This window comes from Leucopleurus acutus (genome assembly GCF_964270905.1).
Source record: "Leucopleurus acutus genome assembly, chromosome: 1".
NCBI lineage: Eukaryota > Metazoa > Chordata > Mammalia > Artiodactyla > Delphinidae > Leucopleurus > Leucopleurus acutus.
In genome coordinates, this window is record NC_139142.1 from 9960248 (window position 1) to 9980950 (window position 20703).

Below are 20703 nucleotides of genomic sequence, written 5' to 3' on the forward strand. Positions count from 1 at the left end.
GAAGCGTCCCCTTCCACCCTTCAGAACTCTCCTTCAGGAGATCCAATAAATGTTCTTTTTTGCTTTAAAGCTGTTTGAACTTCATCTGTCACCTGCAATCAAAAGAGAACTGATGAATAAAAATGTGGGGAAGAGGGAAGTGAGGGGGCTAGATTTCAGAGGTAAATGGTCTTGGATTCGAATCTCAAGGGCAGCTCTCTTAAGCGTCATGTGCCTCAGTTTCCCCATCTAGAGAAGAGTGATAATAATAATGGTATCCATTTCATAGAGTCGTTGTGAAGACTAAATGACATAATGCATGGGAATCACTGGGCTGCCTTTTATTCCACGTCTGTCTTTCCCATCAGACCATTGCCCCCCTTGAAGGCAGGACCTTGCTGGTCTCATTCCCAGCCCAAGCTCAGCACCCGGTTCTTCACAGCTGTCAGCACCATCTTGCTAATGAAGGGCACCTGTGGCTCCTGTGCCAGCTGCCCCTGGGCAACCACAAACACTGACGCAACTCCAGCCACATTTTGATATCAAAAAATAAAACCTCAGGGAACTGTACGCCGAAGAAAGTTAATTCGCAGTATTGCTGTGTTTACTCAAATTTCCTGGAAAAGGCTCCCATTGGTTCATGACTGGGGGGAGGAGACCACCAAATGGTGAAGGCCACTGGCCCCCCTCTAACCATTAACCAGCAGGAAAGCTGGCAAACAAGACCGAGCAGCAGCCGCCCCGCCGGCTTACTGTACACATGACAGGATCCGGGACAGCAGGACCAAGCCAGCACTTGCAGCCCGAGCCCACTGCAGACCGTGAGTAACAGCTAAGGACTCTCCATCGCCCCCGCTCCTGCCCAGCCTCCAGAACGAAGCCACGACTGTGTCTTGCTCATTTCATTTTTTTTTTTATGGGGCATGGAGCATTAGGGCAACCAGCAGCGATAAGAGGCAACCTTGGGGAGGGTTTTTCAGAGTCTGTGGGCTACCCACAGGGGTTTTTATTTCTCCTGGGCTCCGGCCTTGCAGGGACTGACATTGAACTAAGAGCCATTCCCAGCCATCGCATGATGCTCCTAAGGCCAGCCAAACAGCCATCACAGCCTCAGAGATGGAGTCTGAGAGCTGGGATGCATCAGCACACACAACGCCTCTGCCGGGGACACAGGCAGGAGAGAGCATTGCCTGGCTGCCACAGCACAGACTGTGCATCCTACAGAATCACACACACCTCCTCCCTCAGGGACCTGGGGCGAGGATCCTGCAGATAGAACGGAGCTACCAGCATTACACCACGTGGTAGGAGGTTTAAATGCACAGGGCCTAGGACCGTACCTGGGACTATACCTGGCTTGTGGGGGGCATTTGGAAAAACAGAACACGGTGGGTGTTTACTGTGTGTGTCACTTCAAAAATGAGGGACAAGGAGGACACACGTGAAATGAAATTCATGGATCATATTGATACTCTGCATTTTTACGTTGCTGGGTACTTTTCAGAGAGCTGTTTCACTCTAGAGAAAGGCAGAACAGCATGGCACAGGCTCCAAAGACGGCAGGGCTTGGAATGTCAGCTTTTACTCCCTGGGCCTCAGTTTTTTCATCTGTACAATGGGCCCAGGATGACCCATGAAGTGAGGTCACTAAAGAAAGCACTGATAACAGCTGTGACTGATATTCACAAAAGTCTTTTGAGGTGGGTAGAGATTTAATCCCCATCTTGGAGGATTAGCACAGGAGGGGATGAGGCACAAAATCTCAGAGACAGCAGGTAGAGAAGGGAAGGGAAAAGAACTTCTGTTGGGGGCAAGCCCATCTCGTTCCAGGCTGTGAACTGCATGGGGTCCTTGCCCAAGAAGGGACCAAAGAGGTGGAGGTGTGGAGGTGGCTAGGGCTGAAGCAAAGATTTCACTACAGTCTGATGGGGGCAGTGACAGAGAGAGGCACACAGGAGGGCTTCCTGGAGGAGGTGACCCAGGACCTGCGTGCCAAAGGACAAGAGGCAGTGAGCCAGGCATGACAAGGAGGGGACGGGCCGACAGAGTGGACCCACATGGGGCAGGACTGGAACAGGCCCATCTTTGTCCCCAGCTCTCAGGCCAGAGCCGGGCTCTGCAAACATTGGGGAATGGAATGACCTCCCTGGCCTGACCCAGGCAGAGGGATGAAAGTCTGATACGTGCTGGGAGGACACCCCAAGACACCCAGTGTTGCTGTGACTGAGACTTCAAGAGGCCAGATTTGGGGCTGGGAGTGGTGCTGTCACCAGGGACGGGGCATGAGGACTCCCTGGGCCACGTCAGTGAGGATCAGCTCTGCCGGCAGGCAATGGGAGTCACTGAAAGCTTTTCTGCAGGAGAACGGCCCATCCGCTTGATTTTGGAAAGATGCCCTAGTTGCAGAGGAAAGAAAGGCTGGCAGGAGGTGAGCAGGAGGAAAGGAGAACAGGTGGGGGCGGGGAGGGGGCAATGGGAGAGATGCCAAGCCCCGAACTTGGGCTGTGTCCTGAGACTGAAGAAGCGAAGACAAACCCCAGAAATTTAGAAGGTAAATGGGCCAGGCCTGGGGCGGGTGTTACTATCAACTCTATTTTATGCCAAGGAAACGGGAAGAGTTTTAAACAGCGCACCCATGTCACCTAGGTCATAAATAGCAATGCTGAGATCCTCATTCGACTTGGTCTGCCACAAAGCCCAGGAAAAAGGAGAACTGTCTGTAAAGCCAGGCGGCTGGGGAGGGAGGGGGCAGGGCGTCAGGGCTGTTATCAAAGCCAAGAAGCAAGGAATTTGCTTGTTTTTCTACCACGTGGAGGGAGACAGGCGGGGAGGGTTGGAGGAGGGCTGAGGGAGGTCAGGGGTGTGTTTACAGCCCGCTTTCATGAGGTTCTGGGTTTGGAACAGGCCAGGGAAAAGGCCTCGGGGGTGCTCCGGAGCAGACCAGGGTTTCCCACACGCAACGTGCACGCATTCTCCTGGGACTGGTTTTACTGCGGGTTCCCAGCCCCCTCCCAGCATGGCTAGTCCCGTAGGTGGGGTGGTGCAGGGGAATCAGCTTCTCCTATAAGTATCCCTTCTTTATGGGGATACAGGGGATTCCATAAAGCTCAGAGCTTGGGACCACTGGCCTTGCAGACAGAGTGTCCACTTACTGATTCTGAGCCTGGCTGCATTTTTTGAATTGCTCTTATCAAACACTTTTCATGGCTTATAACTAATTTTGTATCGTGGTAAGATATACAAAGATTGAGCATTTCAACTAGGTTTAAGTGTACAGTTCTCTGGTATTAAATACATTCACATTGTTGTGAAACCATCACCACTATTCATCTCCAGGACTTTTTCATCATCCCAAACTGAAACTCTACCCATTAAACCCTAACTCCCCATTTCCCCCTCCCCCCAGCCTCTGTTAACCACTATTCTACTTTCTGTTTCTATGAATTTGACTGCTCTAGGGCTCTCATGTGAGTGGAATCACACAATATTTGTCTTTTGTGACTGGCTTATTTCACTTAGCATAATGTCTTCAATGTTCATTCATCCATGCTGTAGCATGTATCAGAATTTCATTTTTTTGAAGACTGAATAGTATTCAACCACAGGCATATACCACTGTGAAATATAGAAAAGAATACGTACTGATCTCTGCCCCTGGCTCCTGGTGCAGAGCTCCTAAAACCCTTGTCATTTCCTAAGTGATAAGAACATTAGAAGCATCTTTTTTTCTAATATTTGTTTTCTAATATTTGGTCTTTGACCCTGCTTCCTGAGGCAGAGCTCCAAAATCCCTTGGAATTTCCTGGGTGACTGCAGCGTCCTTTGCTCTAATGAGGCAACTCTGGGTGAGCTCCTGGATGACTTCAGGATGGGGGGGTGTCACCAGAAAGACCAAGTCATTATTGGAACTTATTCTCTCCCATTCTGTGGGTTTTCTTTTCGTTTTGTTGATGATTTCCTGTGCTGTGCAAAAGGTTTTAAGTTTAATTAGGTCCTACTTGTTTATTTTTGTTTGCATTTTCATAGTCTAGGAGGTGGATCAAAGAAGGTCTTGCTGCAATTTATGTCAGAGAGGGTTCTGCCCATGTTTTCCTCTAAGAGTCTTATAGTATCCAGCCTTAAATTTAGGTCTTTAATCCATTTTGAGTTTATTTTTGTGTATGGTGTTAGAGAGTGCTCTAATTTCATTCTTTTACATGGAGCTGTCCAGTTTCCCCAGCACCACTTATTGAAGAGACTGTCTTTTCTCCATTGTATATTCTTGCCTCCTTTGTCATAGATTAGTTGACCATAGGTGCATGGGTTTACCTCTGAGCTTTCTATCCTGTTCCACTTATCTTTTTTTTTTTTCTATTTTTGTGCCAGTACCATACTGTTTTGATGACTGTAGCTTTGTAGTATAGTCTGAAGTCAGGGAGTGTGTACCTCCCACTCCCCCACCCCTATATTTCCTCTTTCCCCTTCCCACTGGTAACCACTAGTTTGTTCTCTGTGAGTCGGCTTTTTTATGATATTCACTAATTTGTTATATTTTTTAGATTCCACATATAAGTGGTATCATACAGTATTTGTCTTTCTCTGACTTATTTCACTTAGCATAATGCTCTCCAAGTTTACAGGATGGATTTTTCTATTTCTGCAAAATATATCATGGGATTTTGATAAGAATTGCATTGAACCTATAGATTTCTTTGGGTAGTTTTGACATCTTACATATTACGTCCTCCAATCTGTGAACACAGGATGTCTTTCTATTTACTTATATCTTCTTTAATTTCTTTCAGCAACGTTCCCAGTGTACAAGCCTTTAACGTCCTTGGCTAACTCAACTCCTAGGTATTTTATTCTTTTTAATTTTATTATAAATGGAATTGTTTCCTTAATTTCTTTTTCAGATTGCTCATTGTTAGTATATGGAAACAGAACTGATTTTTGTGTGTTGATTTTGTATCCCACTTATTTGTTGAATTTATTGGTTCTCATAAGTTTTTTGTTGTCTTTAGGGTTTTCTATGTATAAGATCGTGTTGCCTGTGAACAGAGATAATTTTACTTCTTCCTTTCCAATTTGGATGCATTTTATTTCTTTGGCTTGCCTAATTTCTCTGGCTAGAATTTCCAATACTGTGTTAAATAGAAGAGGCAAACGCAGGCATCCTGTCTTGTTCTGAATCTGAGATGAAAAGCTTTCAGTCTTTCACCATTGAGTAGGATGTTAGCTGTGGGCTTTTCATATATGGCTTTTATTATGCTGAAGTAGTTTCCTTCTACTCCCAGTTTGTTGAGTGTTTTTAACATGAAAGGGGATGTTGAATTTTGTCAAATGCTTTTACTGCATCAGTTGAGATGATCATATGATTATTTTCCTTCATTCTTTTAATGTGGTATTTACATTGATCAATTTGTGTATGCAGAACCATCCTTGCATTCCAGGAATAAATCCCACTTGGTCATAGTGTAAAATCCTTTTAGTACACTGCCGAATTCTATTTCCTAGCACTTTGTTGAGGATTTTTGCATCAATGTTCATAAGCAATATTTGTCTGTAGTTTTCTTTTCTAATGGTGTCTTTGGCTTTTGTACCAGGGCAAAGAATGAGTTAGGAAGTGTTCCCTCCTCTTTAATTTTTTTGAAGGAGTTGGAGGAGAATTTGTGTGACTTCTTCTTTAAATGTTTGGTAGAATTCAAAACTGAAGCCATGTGATCCTGGACTTTTCTTTTTTGGGAGGTTTTCAGTTACTGATTCAATTTCCTTGCTACTTATAGGTCTATTCAGATATTCTGTTTCTTTGAGGTTTAATTTTGGTATGTTTTGTGTTTCTATAAATTTTCCATTTCATCTAGGTTATCCAATTTGTTGGTGTGTCATTTTCAATTTTTTCATAGTATTCTCAGAATTTTTTAAAATTTCTGTAGAATAGGTAGTAATGCCCCTACTTTCATTTCTGATTTTAGTTATTTGAGACTTCTCTCTCTTTTTCTTACTCAGTCTAGCTAAAGGCTTGTCAATTTTGTAAATCTCTTTGAAGATGACATTATATTATATGATGTTATAATTATATAATGTTATATTATTATATTATGTTACCTTACTATATAATACTATATTGATTAGATATATTATATTTTGGTTTCATTGATTTTCTCTTTTTCTATTTTCTATTTATTTGTCTGGGCTTTAATCTTTATTGTTTTCTTTCTTCTGCCAGCTGCACTCTCCTTTGGTGTCTCTTTACATGGAATATCTTTTTCCATCCTTTCACTTTCATATCTGTGCCTTTGGATCTAAAATGAGTCTTCTGTAGTGTGCATATAGTTGTTTCTTTTTTTAACCCATTCTGTCAATCTCTGTCTTTAGATTGGAGAATTGTATCCATTTACATTAAAGTAATTACTCATATGGAGGGAGTACTCTATCAGTTTCCTATTTGTTTTCTGTATGCCTTATAGTATTTTTGTCCTTTATTTCCTGCATTACTGTCTTCTTTTGTGTTTAGTTGATTTTTTGTAGTGAAACATTTTAATTCCCTTCTCACCTCCTTTCGTGCATACTCTATAACTATTTTCTTTCTGGTTATCATGGATATTACATTTAACATCCTAAAGTTATAACACTCTCATTTGAATTTATGCCAGATAAACTTTAGTAGCATACAAAAATCGCTCATATATAGCTCCATTCCCACATCCTTTCAGTTAAGTCACAAATTACAGCTTTATTCATTGTGGGTCCCAAAACATATATGAATAATTACTTTTTATGCATTAGTCTTTTAAATCACATAGAAAATAAAAAGTGGAATTACAAACCAACATCACAATAATACTAGCTTTGATACTTGTTCATATATTTACCTTTAGCAGAGATCTTTATTTCTTCTTACAGATTCTATTTACTTTCTGGTGTTCTTTCCTTTTAACCAGAAGTACTGCCTTTAGCATTTCTCGTAGGAGAGGTCTAGTGGTAATGAACTCCCTCAGCTTTTGTTTATCGGGGAATGTCTTAACTTCTCCCTCACTTTTGAAGGGCAGTTCTGCCTGCTATAGTATTCTTGGTGGATAGTTTTTTTCTTTCGGTACTTTGACTATATCAGCTGAGTGGATATTTAACCTTTCTGAGCTTCCACTTCTGCCTACCTGAAACCAAAAGAATCATCTATACTTTATTGTCCGTGAGGCAAAATTTTGGAAACTTGGTAGGTATTTGACAAATCACAGCAGGTGTAATTCATACTTTCAGGTGAGGAAATTGAGGCCCAGAGTCCTGACTTGCCCCAGGTCACACAGCCAATGTGGAAGAAGAAACTGGAGCTTGAGGGGGGTCTTCAATGGGGTCTTCTGCCTACTGCTCACCATGCCCCACTGCCTCGGAGGCCCCACATCATCTAATGAGCATTTCTGATTTTCCAGGGCCTGGCCATCCTGAACAATGCTGTTCACCCTGTACATCTGTCTCCTCTGGTTGTCTACCAGTGGGCTCTGGACCATCCAGGCTAAGGACCCTGACACTGACATGAGCATGAGGAACCCTCACCGGCACTTGGCTCCAAACAACGTTGACTTTGCCTTTACCCTGTATAAGCACTTAGTGGCCTCAGCTCCGGGCAAGAACGTCTTCATCTCCCCTGTGAGCATCTCCACAGCCTTGGCTATGCTGTCCCTGGGCGCCAGAGGCTACACGCGGGAGCAGCTTCTCCAAGGCCTGGGCTTCAACCTCACTGAGATGTCCGAAGCCGAGATCCACCAGGGCTTCCGGCATCTCCACCACCTCCTCAGGGAGTCAAACACCACCCTGGAAATGACTATGGGCAATGCCATGTTCCTGGACCACAGCCTGGAACTTCTGGAGTCATTCTCAGCAGACACCAAGCACTACTATGAGTTGGAGGCCTTGAATGCAGACTTCCAGGACTGGGCGGGAGCCAGCAGACAAATCAACGAGTATATCAAAAATAAGACGCAAGGGAAAATTGTGGACTTGTTCTCGGAGCAAGATAGCTCAGCCATGCTCATCCTGATCAACTACATCTTCTTTAAAGGTACCCCTCACCCATCCCGTTCTGACAAGGCCCCATCTACTATTGCCAAGGATAGTAAAAGCCATCAAAATTAAGGGTGTGCTCTTGATACTATTAGAAAGGTGAAATTATATCATCCCTACCAAGGATCAAAATGACACCCAGTAGAGCAACTTGCCCAAGCCCTTGCAGTTTGTTTCAAGGCCCAAACACGTAACCACGAACAGTCTGGCTGCCTAGTGGTCTACAAATATTGGCCAAGGTCTGGCTGTGAGTCAGGCACTTGGTCAGAGGCTGGAAATAGAGCCTAGAACCAGACAGACACAGCCGCCACCCTCAGGAACTTCCAGACGGCCCATAAGCCTTCCTGCACGCACGTCCCGAGCCAGCTCCAGCCCAGACCCCTCGCAGCCAAACCGCAGCCCCACCTCACCGGTTCGGAGCAAAGTTTTCCAAAATGCCTGTCCATAAAAATCACCACGGAGACTTGTTAAAATTACAGATTCCAGAGCCCACACCAGATCTACTAGAGCAAAACTGATGCAAGAATGTCCTAGAATGTGTACTTTTAACAAGGCCCCCTTCCCCAATCGTTTTGACGAGCAGGTAATTTGGGGATATGTTATCCTCCAGAATGAAATCTACAGTCCTTAGTCTACAGCAGTGGTCCTCAACCCAGGGTGATTCCCACCCCCATCCACCCTCAGGGACATTTGGCAATGTCTACAGACATTGTGAGTTGTAACAACTGGGGGTGGGGTGGGGTGTGCCACTGGCATCTTGTGGGTAGAGGCCAAGGAGAATGCTCAACGTCCTACAATGCACAGAACAGCTCCCCACAGTGATATCTGCCTCCAAATGGCTAGAGTCCCAAGGTTGAGAAATCATCTGTTTCTTCTGCCTTGTCCAGACTCAGGTCTCAACATTTTCCCCTATACAAGTTCCCAATACACAGCAGACACACACACACACACAATATCCAATCACACCAAACTCCTTTCATGTCTTCGAGCATGACTCTCCCCCTGGAAGTCTGTATTAGTTCCCTATCGCCACTGTAACAAATTGCGACAAACTTGGTGGTTTAAAACAGCACCAATTTATTACTTACAATTCTGGAGGTCAGAAGTCCAAAATGGGCCACTCTGGGTTAAAGTCAAGGTGATCCCAGGGTGTGTTCCTTCTGGAGGCTCTAGGGGAGGATCTGTTCCCTGCCTTTTCCAGCCTGTAGAAGCTACCTGCATTCCTTGGCTTGAGGCCCCCTTCCCTCTTCAGAGCTAGCAATCGCATTGCGCTGACCTCTACTTCCATCACGTCTCCTTTCTGACTCTGACCCTCCTGCCATCCTCTTCTACTTTTAAGGATGCGTGTGATTACAGTGGGCCCACCTGGATAATCCAGAAAATTCTCCTCAACTCAAAGTCAGTTGATTAGCAGCCTTAATTTCCTCTTGCCATGTAACGTAACATATTCACAGGTTGCAAGGATTAGGACATCCTTGGGGCGGGGGGGCATTCTGCCTGACACAAGGCCCGTGCCCATTCTGTCCCCTGAGCCCTCCCTCAACTTGTCTGACTGCCTAAAACTTCTACCCACCCTTCAAATCCTGGCTCAAAAGCCACCACCTCCGTGAAGCCTCCCCTGATTCTCTCCAGCAAATCTTTGTCTCTCATACGCATTCTCTGCAGTTTGCCCACACCGAATTTTAATATGCATCTTGTTAGAACGTGTAAACCTGGACCCAAGTGGTTCAGTTTCAATTAAGTAGTCATATACAAAGAAGTGCAGGTAAAACAGCCAAAAAATAAAGTATAATATTTAATGTGTCTCTCAACAACATAAAGATTATCCCATATGCCCATTTCTCTTCTCCCCAGCTCTCACTCAGGGCCCTCCATTAGCCAACTGAACCCCTTCCTTCCCCCAGATCTTTATTACCTGGAAAGAGTTAGCATCTTGGTGAGCCATCCTCCTGCCTCTTTGTCTTTCTCTGTCTATTCTCCAACACAAGTCTGGGAACCCACCTGGCAAAGGCCTCCCTTCTTGGATGGTAGTGAGGGTGAGAGACTGACCAGCAAAGGCAGCATTTTCTTTTTTCTCCCACTTTATTGAGATATAAATGACTTAGCATGTAAGCTTAAGGTATACAATGGGATGATTTATATATATATAGAGAGAGAGAGGTGATTACGCAGATAAGGTTAGTTAACACGTCTATCACCTCACAGTTACCTTTGTGTGTTGGGGCCAGGGGGTGAGGATTTTTAATATCTGCTCTCTTAGCAACTTTTAGGTATAGGATACAGTATTATTAACTGTAGTACCATGCTGTGCATTAGATTCCCCAGAACTTATTCATCTTATAACTGGAAGTTTGTACCTTTGACCACCTTTACCCACTTCTCTGAACCTCCTACCCCATCATTCTTTTCTCTGTTTCTACAAATTCTGTATTTTCAGATTCCACATATAAGTGAGGGCATACAGTATTTGTCTTTCTCTGTCTGCCTTATTTCACGCAGCATAATGCCCTCAAGGTTCATCCATGTTGCTGCAAATGACAGGATTCTCTTCTTTTTTATGGCTGAGTAATATTCCATTTGGGGTGTGTGTGTGTGTGTGTACACACCCTGTTCTTTATCCGTTCATCTATTGATGGATACTTGATTGTTTCCACACCTTGGCTATTGTGAATAATGCTGCAATGAACATGGGAGTGCAGATATCTCTTCAGTATAGTGGGTTCATTTCCTTCTGATATATACCAAGAAATGGGATTGCTGGAGCATATGGTAGTTCTATTTTTAATTTTTTGAGGAACCTCCATACTGTTCTCCATAGTGGCTGCACCACTTTACATTCCCACCAACGGTGCACAAGGGTGCCGTTTTCTTCACATCCTGCCGGCACTTGTTTTCTCTTTTCTTTTTGATAATAGCCATTCTGATAGGTGTGAAGTGCTATTGTGGTTTCAATTCGCATTTCCTTGATGATTCGTGATTCTGAGCACCTTTTCTTGTACTTGTTGGCCATCTGTACATCTTCTTTGGAAAAAAAATCTATTCAAGTCCTCTGCCCATTTTTTAATTTGATTATTTGGGGCTTTTTTTTTTTTTTTTTTTGCTATTGAGGTTGTATGAGTTCCTTATATATTTTTGGATATTACCCCCTTATCAATGTATGTTTCGCAAATATTTTCTTCCATCTCATAGGTTGCCTTTTCACTTTATTGATTGTATCCTTTGCTGGGCAGAAGCTTTTTAGTTTGATGTGATCCCACTTGTTAGTTTTTCCCTTGTTGCTTATGCCTTTGGTGTCATATTCAAAAAAAAAAAATCATAGCTAAGACTAATATCAAAGAGTTCCTTTTTCCCTACATTTTCTTCTAGGAGTTTTATGGTTTCAGGTCTTATGTTTAAGTCTTTAACATATTTCAAGTTAGTGTTTGCGAATGATGTAAGATAGGGGTCCAGTTTCACTCTTTTGCATGTGAATATCCAGTTTTCTCAGCACCATTTATTGAAGAGATTATCTTTTCCCCACTCAGTATTCTTGGTTCCCCTGTCATATCTTAGTTGATTATATATGGGAGGGGTTATATCTAGGCTTTCAATTCTGTTCCATTGGTCTATGTGTCTGTCCTTATGCCTGTACCATACTGTTTGATTACTATAGCTTTATAATACAGTTTGAAATCAGGAGGTGTGATGCCTCCAACTATGTTCTTTCTCAAGATGGCTTTGGCTATTTAAGATCTTCTGTGGTCCCACACAAAAGGCAGTATTCTTCTTGACCCTGGGGGGCCAAGGAGTCAGGGAATGTTTGCCCGGAAATGTTTCTGGATGCTCCCATGAATTCTCCAGGCCATCTCTCCCACTAGACTATTCACTCTTGTGCATGGCATCCTCATCTCTCTGGGAGGCCCAGTGCATTTGCATAGTGCTTGGTAAATGGAAGTAACTCCAAAGTGGTTGCATAGAGGTTCAGGTAACACAGCCTGGGGAGAAGAGCACAGAAAACCCAGAGAGAGAGAGGGCCCTCCTGAGCCTGCGAGGAGCCTGAGCGGGGGCTGGCAGGACAGGGGCTGGCAGGGTGTCATTTGGCGCACGGCTTTGCTCTCACAGTTTCTAAGCATTCTCATGACCACAGTGGGGCTGAGTTGATGGGAAACAGTAGTTCCTGGTAATAAAATCAGAGAGGATTTGAACATTTGAACGCAGGAACAGACATTGACAGGAGTGTGGGCTGCACCCACCTGTGCCTGTTTGTACACAGATTTTCCGTGATCAAGCAAAGCTAATTAACAAGCCCTGTTTAAGTTGAGAGATACTCTGAAATGTTTCCAGCACGCCAGGATAATAAATAGAAATGAAGAATGGTGTGGCTCTCATCACTAAACTTAGGACATGTACAGTATCCCTGGCATGTTCCTTACTTAGTGGACTGTCTCGACAGCTCTTTTTTCGGAGAACATTAGAAATATTGTTAAAAGATTTTCCAGGGACTCATCCTTGCTCTCTCCAATTTCCCTTCATCAATTCTTAGGTTTCTCTACCATAAGTTCTCCTAACTCAAGAATTTTCAACAAAAAAAATCCCTTAAAATAGAGGTTAGATCCCATTCTGTATTTGGTTTTCTGCCAAACTGGATATACGTTATACTTGCTTCTAGAAAAGAAATACTCAGTAAAAAGCACACAGCAGACTTCTAAGGATGAAAAACCTAGCACTGAAAAATATTTTATCTACATTTTCTTGGTTGTGAGTTGGACAAGTTAGCCACAAAGCACTCCCCCCTTCAATTCTGAGGACCCCAGACTTCCTTTAGAAGATGGTTTGAGAACCCGCAAATTATCTCACTTGCTGTGAGACAGCCTCAGTCATTAGGGATGGACCAGGCACAGCCCCTGGGTCTCCAGGCTCCACATCCATTGCTCTTTTCCCTACATCCTCTGGCCACTGCCCATGGTCACCCTTAGTAACCCTTCCAGGGAGCTGAGGCTGGCTCAGAACCAAGAGTTCTGGCTTCGTGGTCCAGAGATCCCACAGGCAGAGGGATAGAGAAATGTCTGCCTGTGGCTATGCTCTGGCCACTTTCAGGCAGCCTCAGTTGGGAAACAGTGACCTCACAAGGGCTTCTGGGCTGGAGGCCAAGGGCAGCCAGGACACTCAGGACCTGCTAGACTCAGAGTCCTCAGTCATCTCCAGACCTGGGGAGACTTAACCTAGAGCAGATGAGGCCCTGATGAGACTCAATCCATGTCTAAATAGCCAAAGACCTATCACCTATTAGAGGACTCTGGAATAAACTCAAGGGTCAAAGAGGCTCAGTCGGCAGGCATTACAATCAGGCAGGCTTTGGCTTCATCTAAGGAGCAGTTGCCTTCCCTTCAGCGTTGACCAGTAGTGGAAAGTCCCATCTGTTAGGTAGTGAGTTCCCCATCACAAGGGGAACAAATGCTGCATAATGACATCATGGAACGTGGTGGAGTAGAGTCGAGTCTAGCTGTGGTGGGAGTCTGTAACCTTGAAGGACTCATCTCGCCCTGATTCTGCCTCTGGGAAAGGTACTGCGGCCCTCAGGGCCACTCGGGAGGCAAGGGGCCTCTGGCAAGAAAGTGGGTACATTTGACTGGGCAGCCAGACTGCCTGCTGGGCTTCTGTCGCCACACATCAGGGGGTGGGGATGGACTGGATGGTCGGTTCCCCAGCACCACCTCCAGAGCCCTCCAGTCCAGAAGCCACTCCAGGGAGGGGGGCAACAAGGCCAAGTCTGCTTTACTGAACCCTACTCCCAAATCCTAGGGCCAGCGTCCTCTGTTCTCTTCCTCTTCCCATTTTTAGAAGTCAGTCTCAGACATCGTGCTAATCCTCAAGCCATCCCAAAGGGTAGAACAGGCTTTAAACCTCTGGGAATTTCATATCTTAGCAAATTCCAGCAGCTCTGGTGGGGACCTTCCAGGTTGAGGGAGGCCACTGTGTCACTTGCTTGGCGGTCACCCCTGGCCCTCTGCTGCCACCCAAGTTGCGTTTTCCTCCTGCTGTCACAGGTCTGTCTCCTCCCCTCCCCCTCCCCCCTCTTCCCAGGCACGTGGGCACACTCCTTCAACCTGGAAAGCACCAGGGAAGATAACTTCTACGTGAATGAGACGACCACGGTGAAGGTGTCCATGATGTTCCAGTCGAGCACCATCAAGTACCTGAACGACTCAGTGCTCCCCTGCCAGCTGGTACAGCTGGACTACACAGGCAACGAGACCGTCTTCTTTGTCCTCCCGGTCAAGGGGAAGATGGACACGGTCATTGCCATGCTGAGCCGGGACACCATTCAGAGGTGGTCCAAGTCCCTGACCAACAGGTAAGCCCTCCAGCCAGCTCTGTTGACTTCTGCAGTTGGACGTGTTCCCAGAAAGTGGGGCAAATGGAAAAGGGGTGCACCTGGCCGTCCTTCCTCCCCCAGACTCGCCTTCCAGGGCTCATTATTTTCCTGTCTGCTGGATTCTCTGATCCAGAGGTCACACTTATTTATCTTTCTGTCGATTAACACTGAGCTATTGATAGTCTGGGGCATTCCACAAAGTGAGGTCCACCTTCCCCAGCAGGTTGATAGCCACCCTCTGTATTATCACATCTTTCATCTTTTTCTTAAGCTGAATTCACCCATCACCCAGCCCGCATTGATCCATTTTATTATATTGCTTACCTGAGACCAAGCACCGCTAAAGATTCCTGGGAGACCATAAAAAGATATAATGAAAATGACCACCGTATGACCACTGTAGTGACCCTGGAACCAACGCAAAGCCTACGAATGGTTAAGTCACTCAGGGAATCTAATGTTTCTTCCATCAGTCAATCAGTAAATAAGAAAGTAAGGACATAAGTACATAATAAACTCATTTTCCCAGGAACCTCTGCACCAGAGGGGAATCAAAATTATAATCAAACTTGTGTCCAGCTCTGATCCTCCCATTGGAGGAGGGAGCAGATGTTCTTGAGAAGACGGTCCTCGCTCTTGGGAGATTAGAGTTCTGTCTGTGAAGGAGCCAACCAACGTGGGAGCTGGGTGGCGGGGTGCAGACTCAAAGGGAAGAGGGCTGTAGGGGAAGGAGCCAGCACTTGGATCTAGAATCGCTCAGGAAGCCTCGTGGGCCAGGCACCATGTCTGGAATTCATTCATTCATTCATTCATTCAATATATATATGGAAGCAATTGCTATGTACCATGCACTAGGCTAAGCAGAAGGGATGCACTCTAGAGCAGAAAACAGATTCTGGTGGAATTAATAGTGGTACAATGTCATAAGCTCTGTCAGAGCAAGACAGGGAAGGAGATGCATAATGTGTACAATTTGAGGGAGGGCGGGACGCCGGACTCTAAGCCAGGGGAACGGAGAAGGGGCTGCAGAGCAGATTGCTTTCACTTTGAACTGTGCCTTAAGCCTGAGTAGAGGTTCAGTCAGTGGCAACCTCCCCGAGAGTATGCACGGAAGAGGAAATGGCGCCAGAGGCAAGTCGGGGAGGCTATTGGCCAGCTTTTCAGGTCAACCGTCCCACTCCACTTCACTCCCACCCCTCGAAGGGAACCTGTAGTTCAGATACAGGGCCACCAGGTAGTGACAATGCGCCGTGATTCAAATTCTGAACCCTAGTGTGTTGAAAATAAGGCAAAGGATACCCCTTCTCTTTACTCCAAAAATAATCTCTTCACTAAAATACTTAAACAACATTAGTCAGTAACACGTACCATTTTCTTCTAGACTTTTTTAAAAAACATTCAAGGTAAAACTTTGCACCTTTAGACTTCATGAGTTCTCTCCTTCATCCAATGCTGTGGCCTACTACGGCTCACCTGCACGCTTGCGTGGCCCCTTCTCCCTCCTCACCCCTCCCAGCACACCACACCCTTCCCCACCAGGCTCTCCGGTGCATCCAAGCTCAGCATCCTTCAGGGCCCAGATGACACCCCACCTCCCCCGGCAGCCTCTGGGTCCCACTCACGGGGCGCTCTCGCGAGAGCCTCTCTCTCCATCCCCTTGCTCCGCCGTCACCTCGCTGCAGCCCGCGCAGGTCCCGCGCAGGTCGTGGGGCAGCTCTCCGAGTTGGGGCGATGGGGCTCCGAGTTACCTAGTCCTGGTTTCCTCACGGTCCTGCTGCTTCCCAGCGGTGTGACTTTGGGGAAATTCCTCAGCCTTTTTTTGAGTTCCAGTCTCTCAATCTGGAAGTTAAAGATGATGGCTCCAGTTTGTAAGGCTGCGTGTGCCTGCGCGGATTAGACGAGATAAAGGAGGTCAGGAAGGGCAGCCAAATGCTGGGTATGCGTCGGCCTCCCTTACCTTCTGTTGCCATTTCCCATCTAGAGAAGTCACACGTCCCACTGGCCTTGGATTCCTCCTCACTTCCCCCGGGTTGCCAGCTTCCAGACCTCCCCAGAGCAGCTCGTGCTCAAGTGCAGAGGTTCATGCCTTTCCTCCACCCTCTGGAGAGCCGGGGCCCTATCACTGACTTCAGGGTTCAGGCATCTTCTCTCTCCCTTGCTGTGTAGATGAGGACTAGCACAGAGAGGGACAGGACTTGGCTAAAGCCACACAGCACTAGCGGCATGGCTGGGGCCAGGACCCCTGCTCCCAGCTGCACGTTCCCTCCACTCCTCCACTTCTGCCAGGGGGTGCTTGGGGGACCACAGGACTTCTTGTTTTTTTCTTTTTTTTAATTGAAGTATAATTGATTTACAATACTGTGTTAGTTTCAGGTGTACAGCAAAGTGATTCTGTTATATATATATATATCCTTTTTTCCATTCTTTTCCATTATAGGTTATTACAAGATAATGAGTACAGTTCCCTGTGCTTGTCCCCCATAAATCCTTGTTGTTTATCTATTTTATGTATGGTAGTGTGTATCTGTTAATCCCATACTCCTATTTTATCCCTCCCGCCTCTTCCCTTTGGTAGCTATGTTTGTTTTCTATGTCTGTGTGTCTCTTTCTGTCTTGTAAATGAGTTCATTTGTATTATTTTTTAGCTTCCACATATGTGATATCATATAACATTTGTCTTTCACTGTCTGACTTACTGCACTTAGTATGATATTCTCTAGGTCCAAGCATATTGCTGCAAATGGCATTATTTCGTTCTTTTTTATGGCTGAGTAATATTCCATTGTATATATGTACCACATCTTCTTTATCCATTCATCTGTTGATGGATACTTAGGTTGCTTCCATGTCTTGGCTATTGTAAATAGTGCTGCTGTGAACATTGGGGTGCATGTATCTTTTTTGAATTAGAGTTTTCATCTTTTCTGGATATATGCCCAGGAGTGGGATTGCTGGATCATACAGTAACTCTATTTTTAGTTTTTTAAGGAACCTCCATACTGTTTTCCATAGTGGCTGCACCAATTTACATTCCCACCAAGAGTGCAGGAGGGCTCCCTTTTCTCCACACCCTCTCCAGCATTTATTATTTGTAGACTCTTTGATGATGGCCATTCTGACAGGTGTGAGGTGATACCTCATTGTAGTTTTGATTTGCATTTCTCTAATAATTAGTGATGTTGAGCATCTTTTCACGTACCTCTTGGCCATTTGTATGTCTTCTTTGGAGAAATGTCTATTTAGGTCTTCTCCCCATTTTTTGATTGGGTTGTTTAGTTTTTTGATATTGAGTTGTTTGACCTGTTTGTATATTTTGGAAATTAAGCCCTTGTCAGTAGCATCATTTGCAAATATTTTCTCCAGCCATAGGTTGTCGTTTTGTTTTGTTTATGGTTTTAAACACTGTGCAAAAGCTTATAAGTTTGATTCAGTTCCATTTGTTTATTTTTACTTTTATTTCTTTTGCCCGCAAGGACTTCTTTAGGTATTCTTTGCTTCAGTGTCTGGTAGTTTAACTGGATCAGGTGGAATCAGCTCAAAGAAAGAGCTGAGAAGAAAGGACTTTGCAATTCAGAGGCCCAGAGAGGAAGATGCCTGTGTGATGGAGGGAGAGGCAGATCCTGCTTCTTGTTCTGTTCCTTCCCCTGTCCCGAAAGAGCAGGTCTGGCTGGGAGGCAGGGTCTGGAGGGATCACAGGGGAAACGGGAATCTGGCTGGCCGGGCCCAGCCCTGGGAAAGTCTAACCCCATCTGCTTACCCCGAGCAGCCTGGTGGACCTGTACATCCCGAAGGTCTCCATTTCCGGAGGCTACGACCTCGGGGGCATCATGGGGGACATGGGCATTGCAGACTTGCTCAACAACCGGACACAATTCTCAGGCATCACCCAAGAGGCCCTGCCGAAGGTGTCAAAGGTAGGGGTCTCTAGAGCCCATCCTTCTTCCCGCCCCAAATTCACAATACAAATAATAATAAGCAACATGGAACCCATTCATGAATAGAGGTCTTGTCCAAGCCCCTAGTTGTACAACAGGCTAAATGAAAGCTCAGCAAGAACTTGATGTCCCCAAGGTCACACAGGAAGCTAGTGACAAGGGAGCACCACAGCTCAGGCGTGCACCGTTCTGCTAGGCCACACAGAGGGGGCACTGGGGAAGACAAGTCATCATGGCAGGGCTGTGAGCAGCCCCCAGGCAGAAGGAAACGTCTGCGTGAGATCACACTGAACGTTCTATCCAATGATGTTCTTTATCTCCATCCTTCAGCTTTATGTTCTGTTATTCATTCATTCAGAAAAGATTTACTGAACATGTTCTATGTGCCCCAAACTGTGCTAGACACTGGGTATGCCTCAGACGTGGCCCTGCCCTCACAGGATCTTACAGTCCTGTGGGTGACAAAACAGGAGAGGGAACAGGAGGAAGCTGTGGTGGCAGCAGCCCCCTCCCTCGTGCACACAGACTTTGACCATCATGATGTGGGCACACAGTATGTGCTCAATAAAATGCCTGTGTGTGAACTCAGTCAAGCAGCTACCTCCTTATGAGGTGGGTGTTACCCTAGTTTCTCAGGTCACAGAGCTAGTAAATAGCCTGACATTTGACTCAAAACCTCATATTCCCAAAACACACTGCAGGGGTTCCTAGCCCAGCTGAGCTTCTCCCTAGCCTATTTACAGAGCACTCTGAGCCTCTGATTCCCTGCTGCTCCATCCGTGAGAGTCCTGGCCCGTAGGTGTTGTTATTTAATCAGCCCGTTCTGATCTTTCCGATGCTTTTGATGCAACCTACTCAAGCGTTTTGCTGACTTGAGAATATCTTCTAATTTTGATCACAACAAAGGATGTTTCAGCAGGCAAAGATGCGCCTTTTCCCTACAGAGTGCGCACAAGCATTTTGCATAAGTTGAACCCTCTCAGTTACTGGCAGAGTGGAGCGGGAGCGAGGGGTCCCTCCACCAGCCCAGGACCCGGGGAGGGGGGCCCCGATATGGATGCGGAAGTCCAGTTTCAGCCCCAAGTCCCTTGCTCTCCGTGGGTCGGCTCCCGCTGCCCACTCTCTAGGGAGGAAGTCTAAGTGTGGCCTGGGTTCCAGAGGTGGACAGACCCCAGCGCTAGTCCTGGGGCTGCCACGTAGATGAGGAGCCAGCAAGTGACCTTCTCTGAGCCTCAGCTTCGCCATCCAGAAAACTGAGGGTGGGAGGAGTCGAAGCCAAGGGGCTCGGAAAGCTCCGCCCACGCGGCTGGTGTTCATCCTCCACGCTCTGTCCGTTCCCACCAGGTGGTCCATAAGGCCACGCTGCAACTGGATGAGAGGGGCTTGGAGTCGGCCGCCCGCACCCAGGTCCACCGGAACTCGGCGCCCAAGCCTCTCACAATCCGCTTCGACCGGCCCTTCGTTGTCATGATCTTCGACGACTTCACGTGGAGCAGCCTCTTCCTGGGCAAGGTTGTGAATCCGACCTAAGGGGACGCCCCCTGGAGCCACAGCACGTCTGACTCGGGCACCAGGGACCCCACAGAAAGGAGTGAGAGGTTCCCCCCAATCCTCCCCTGGTTCCCCTCTGGTAATAAATTACTGTCGTTGCGACTGGTGACAAGTGTGGTTGAAAGGGAAGAGTGGGACGATTGATAAAACTTGAATAACATCAATATAATATTGTACCAGTATAATTTTCTAGTTTTGGTCATTGTCCTAGGGTTATGTGTTGTATGGAAGTACAGTGAAAGGTATATGGAAGCACTATTATTTTTGTAAGTTTGAAATTATTTCCAAGTAAGAACTTGAAAAGAAGGAATCACACAAGCCAAAACACAACAGAAGAACACACACACACACACACACACACACACACACACACACACAACAGAAAGATGTTTTTAAAGTGCTAGGATGGAAATGTCATATCTTTCAAAAAGCAAAAAAACAAAAAATTCCTTCAAAAATGAAGGCAAAATAGAGTTTGGGTTTTTTTTCAGACAAACAAGAGCTGAGGAGGCTTATCATCTTCACTAAAGACTTTTTTTAAGTAGTTCTTTATGGAGAAACAAGATGATTCTAGATGGACACACAAAAGAATGAAGAGCACTGGAAAGAGTAAATATGTGGGCAATGATAAAATATTTTTAAATATATTTAAAGTATAATTAACTGTTTAAAGCAAAAATAGTTATCGATTTATTGCTTTTCGACTCCAAATCCTCCCTTCATTGCTGCTCTGCAAAAACCAATCTGGACCTTTTTAGTTTTACTGTGCCCCTGGGCATGATATTAAACTTTGTCAGTAGAGGGCGCTAGAGAAAGATCGCAGGAGGAAGAGACCTTATTCTC

At 45.8% G+C, this 20703-nt stretch overlaps 1 protein-coding gene across 3 annotated transcripts; it reads left to right on the top strand.

Annotated features, from left to right (window-relative positions):
• The first annotated feature begins 698 nt into the window (after positions 1–698).
• On the top strand, positions 699–19974 carry SERPINA6 (serpin family A member 6). Of its 3 annotated transcripts, none has more exons than XM_082837536.1 (5): positions 699–800; positions 7389–8017; positions 14083–14353; positions 18141–18288; positions 19654–19974. In XM_082837536.1, the coding sequence occupies exons 2-5, from the start codon at positions 7408–7410 to the stop codon at positions 19837–19839; spliced, it is 1215 nt and encodes a 404-aa protein (XP_082693662.1). In that variant the 5' UTR covers positions 699–800; positions 7389–7407; the 3' UTR covers positions 19840–19974. The 3 variants fall into 3 exon arrangements, with proteins under 3 accessions (XP_082693662.1, XP_082693663.1, XP_082693664.1); XM_082837537.1 differs by lacking the exon at positions 699–800 and adding an exon at positions 2193–2407; XM_082837538.1 differs by lacking the exon at positions 699–800 and adding an exon at positions 2462–2530.
• The last annotated feature ends 729 nt before the right edge of the window (positions 19975–20703 follow it).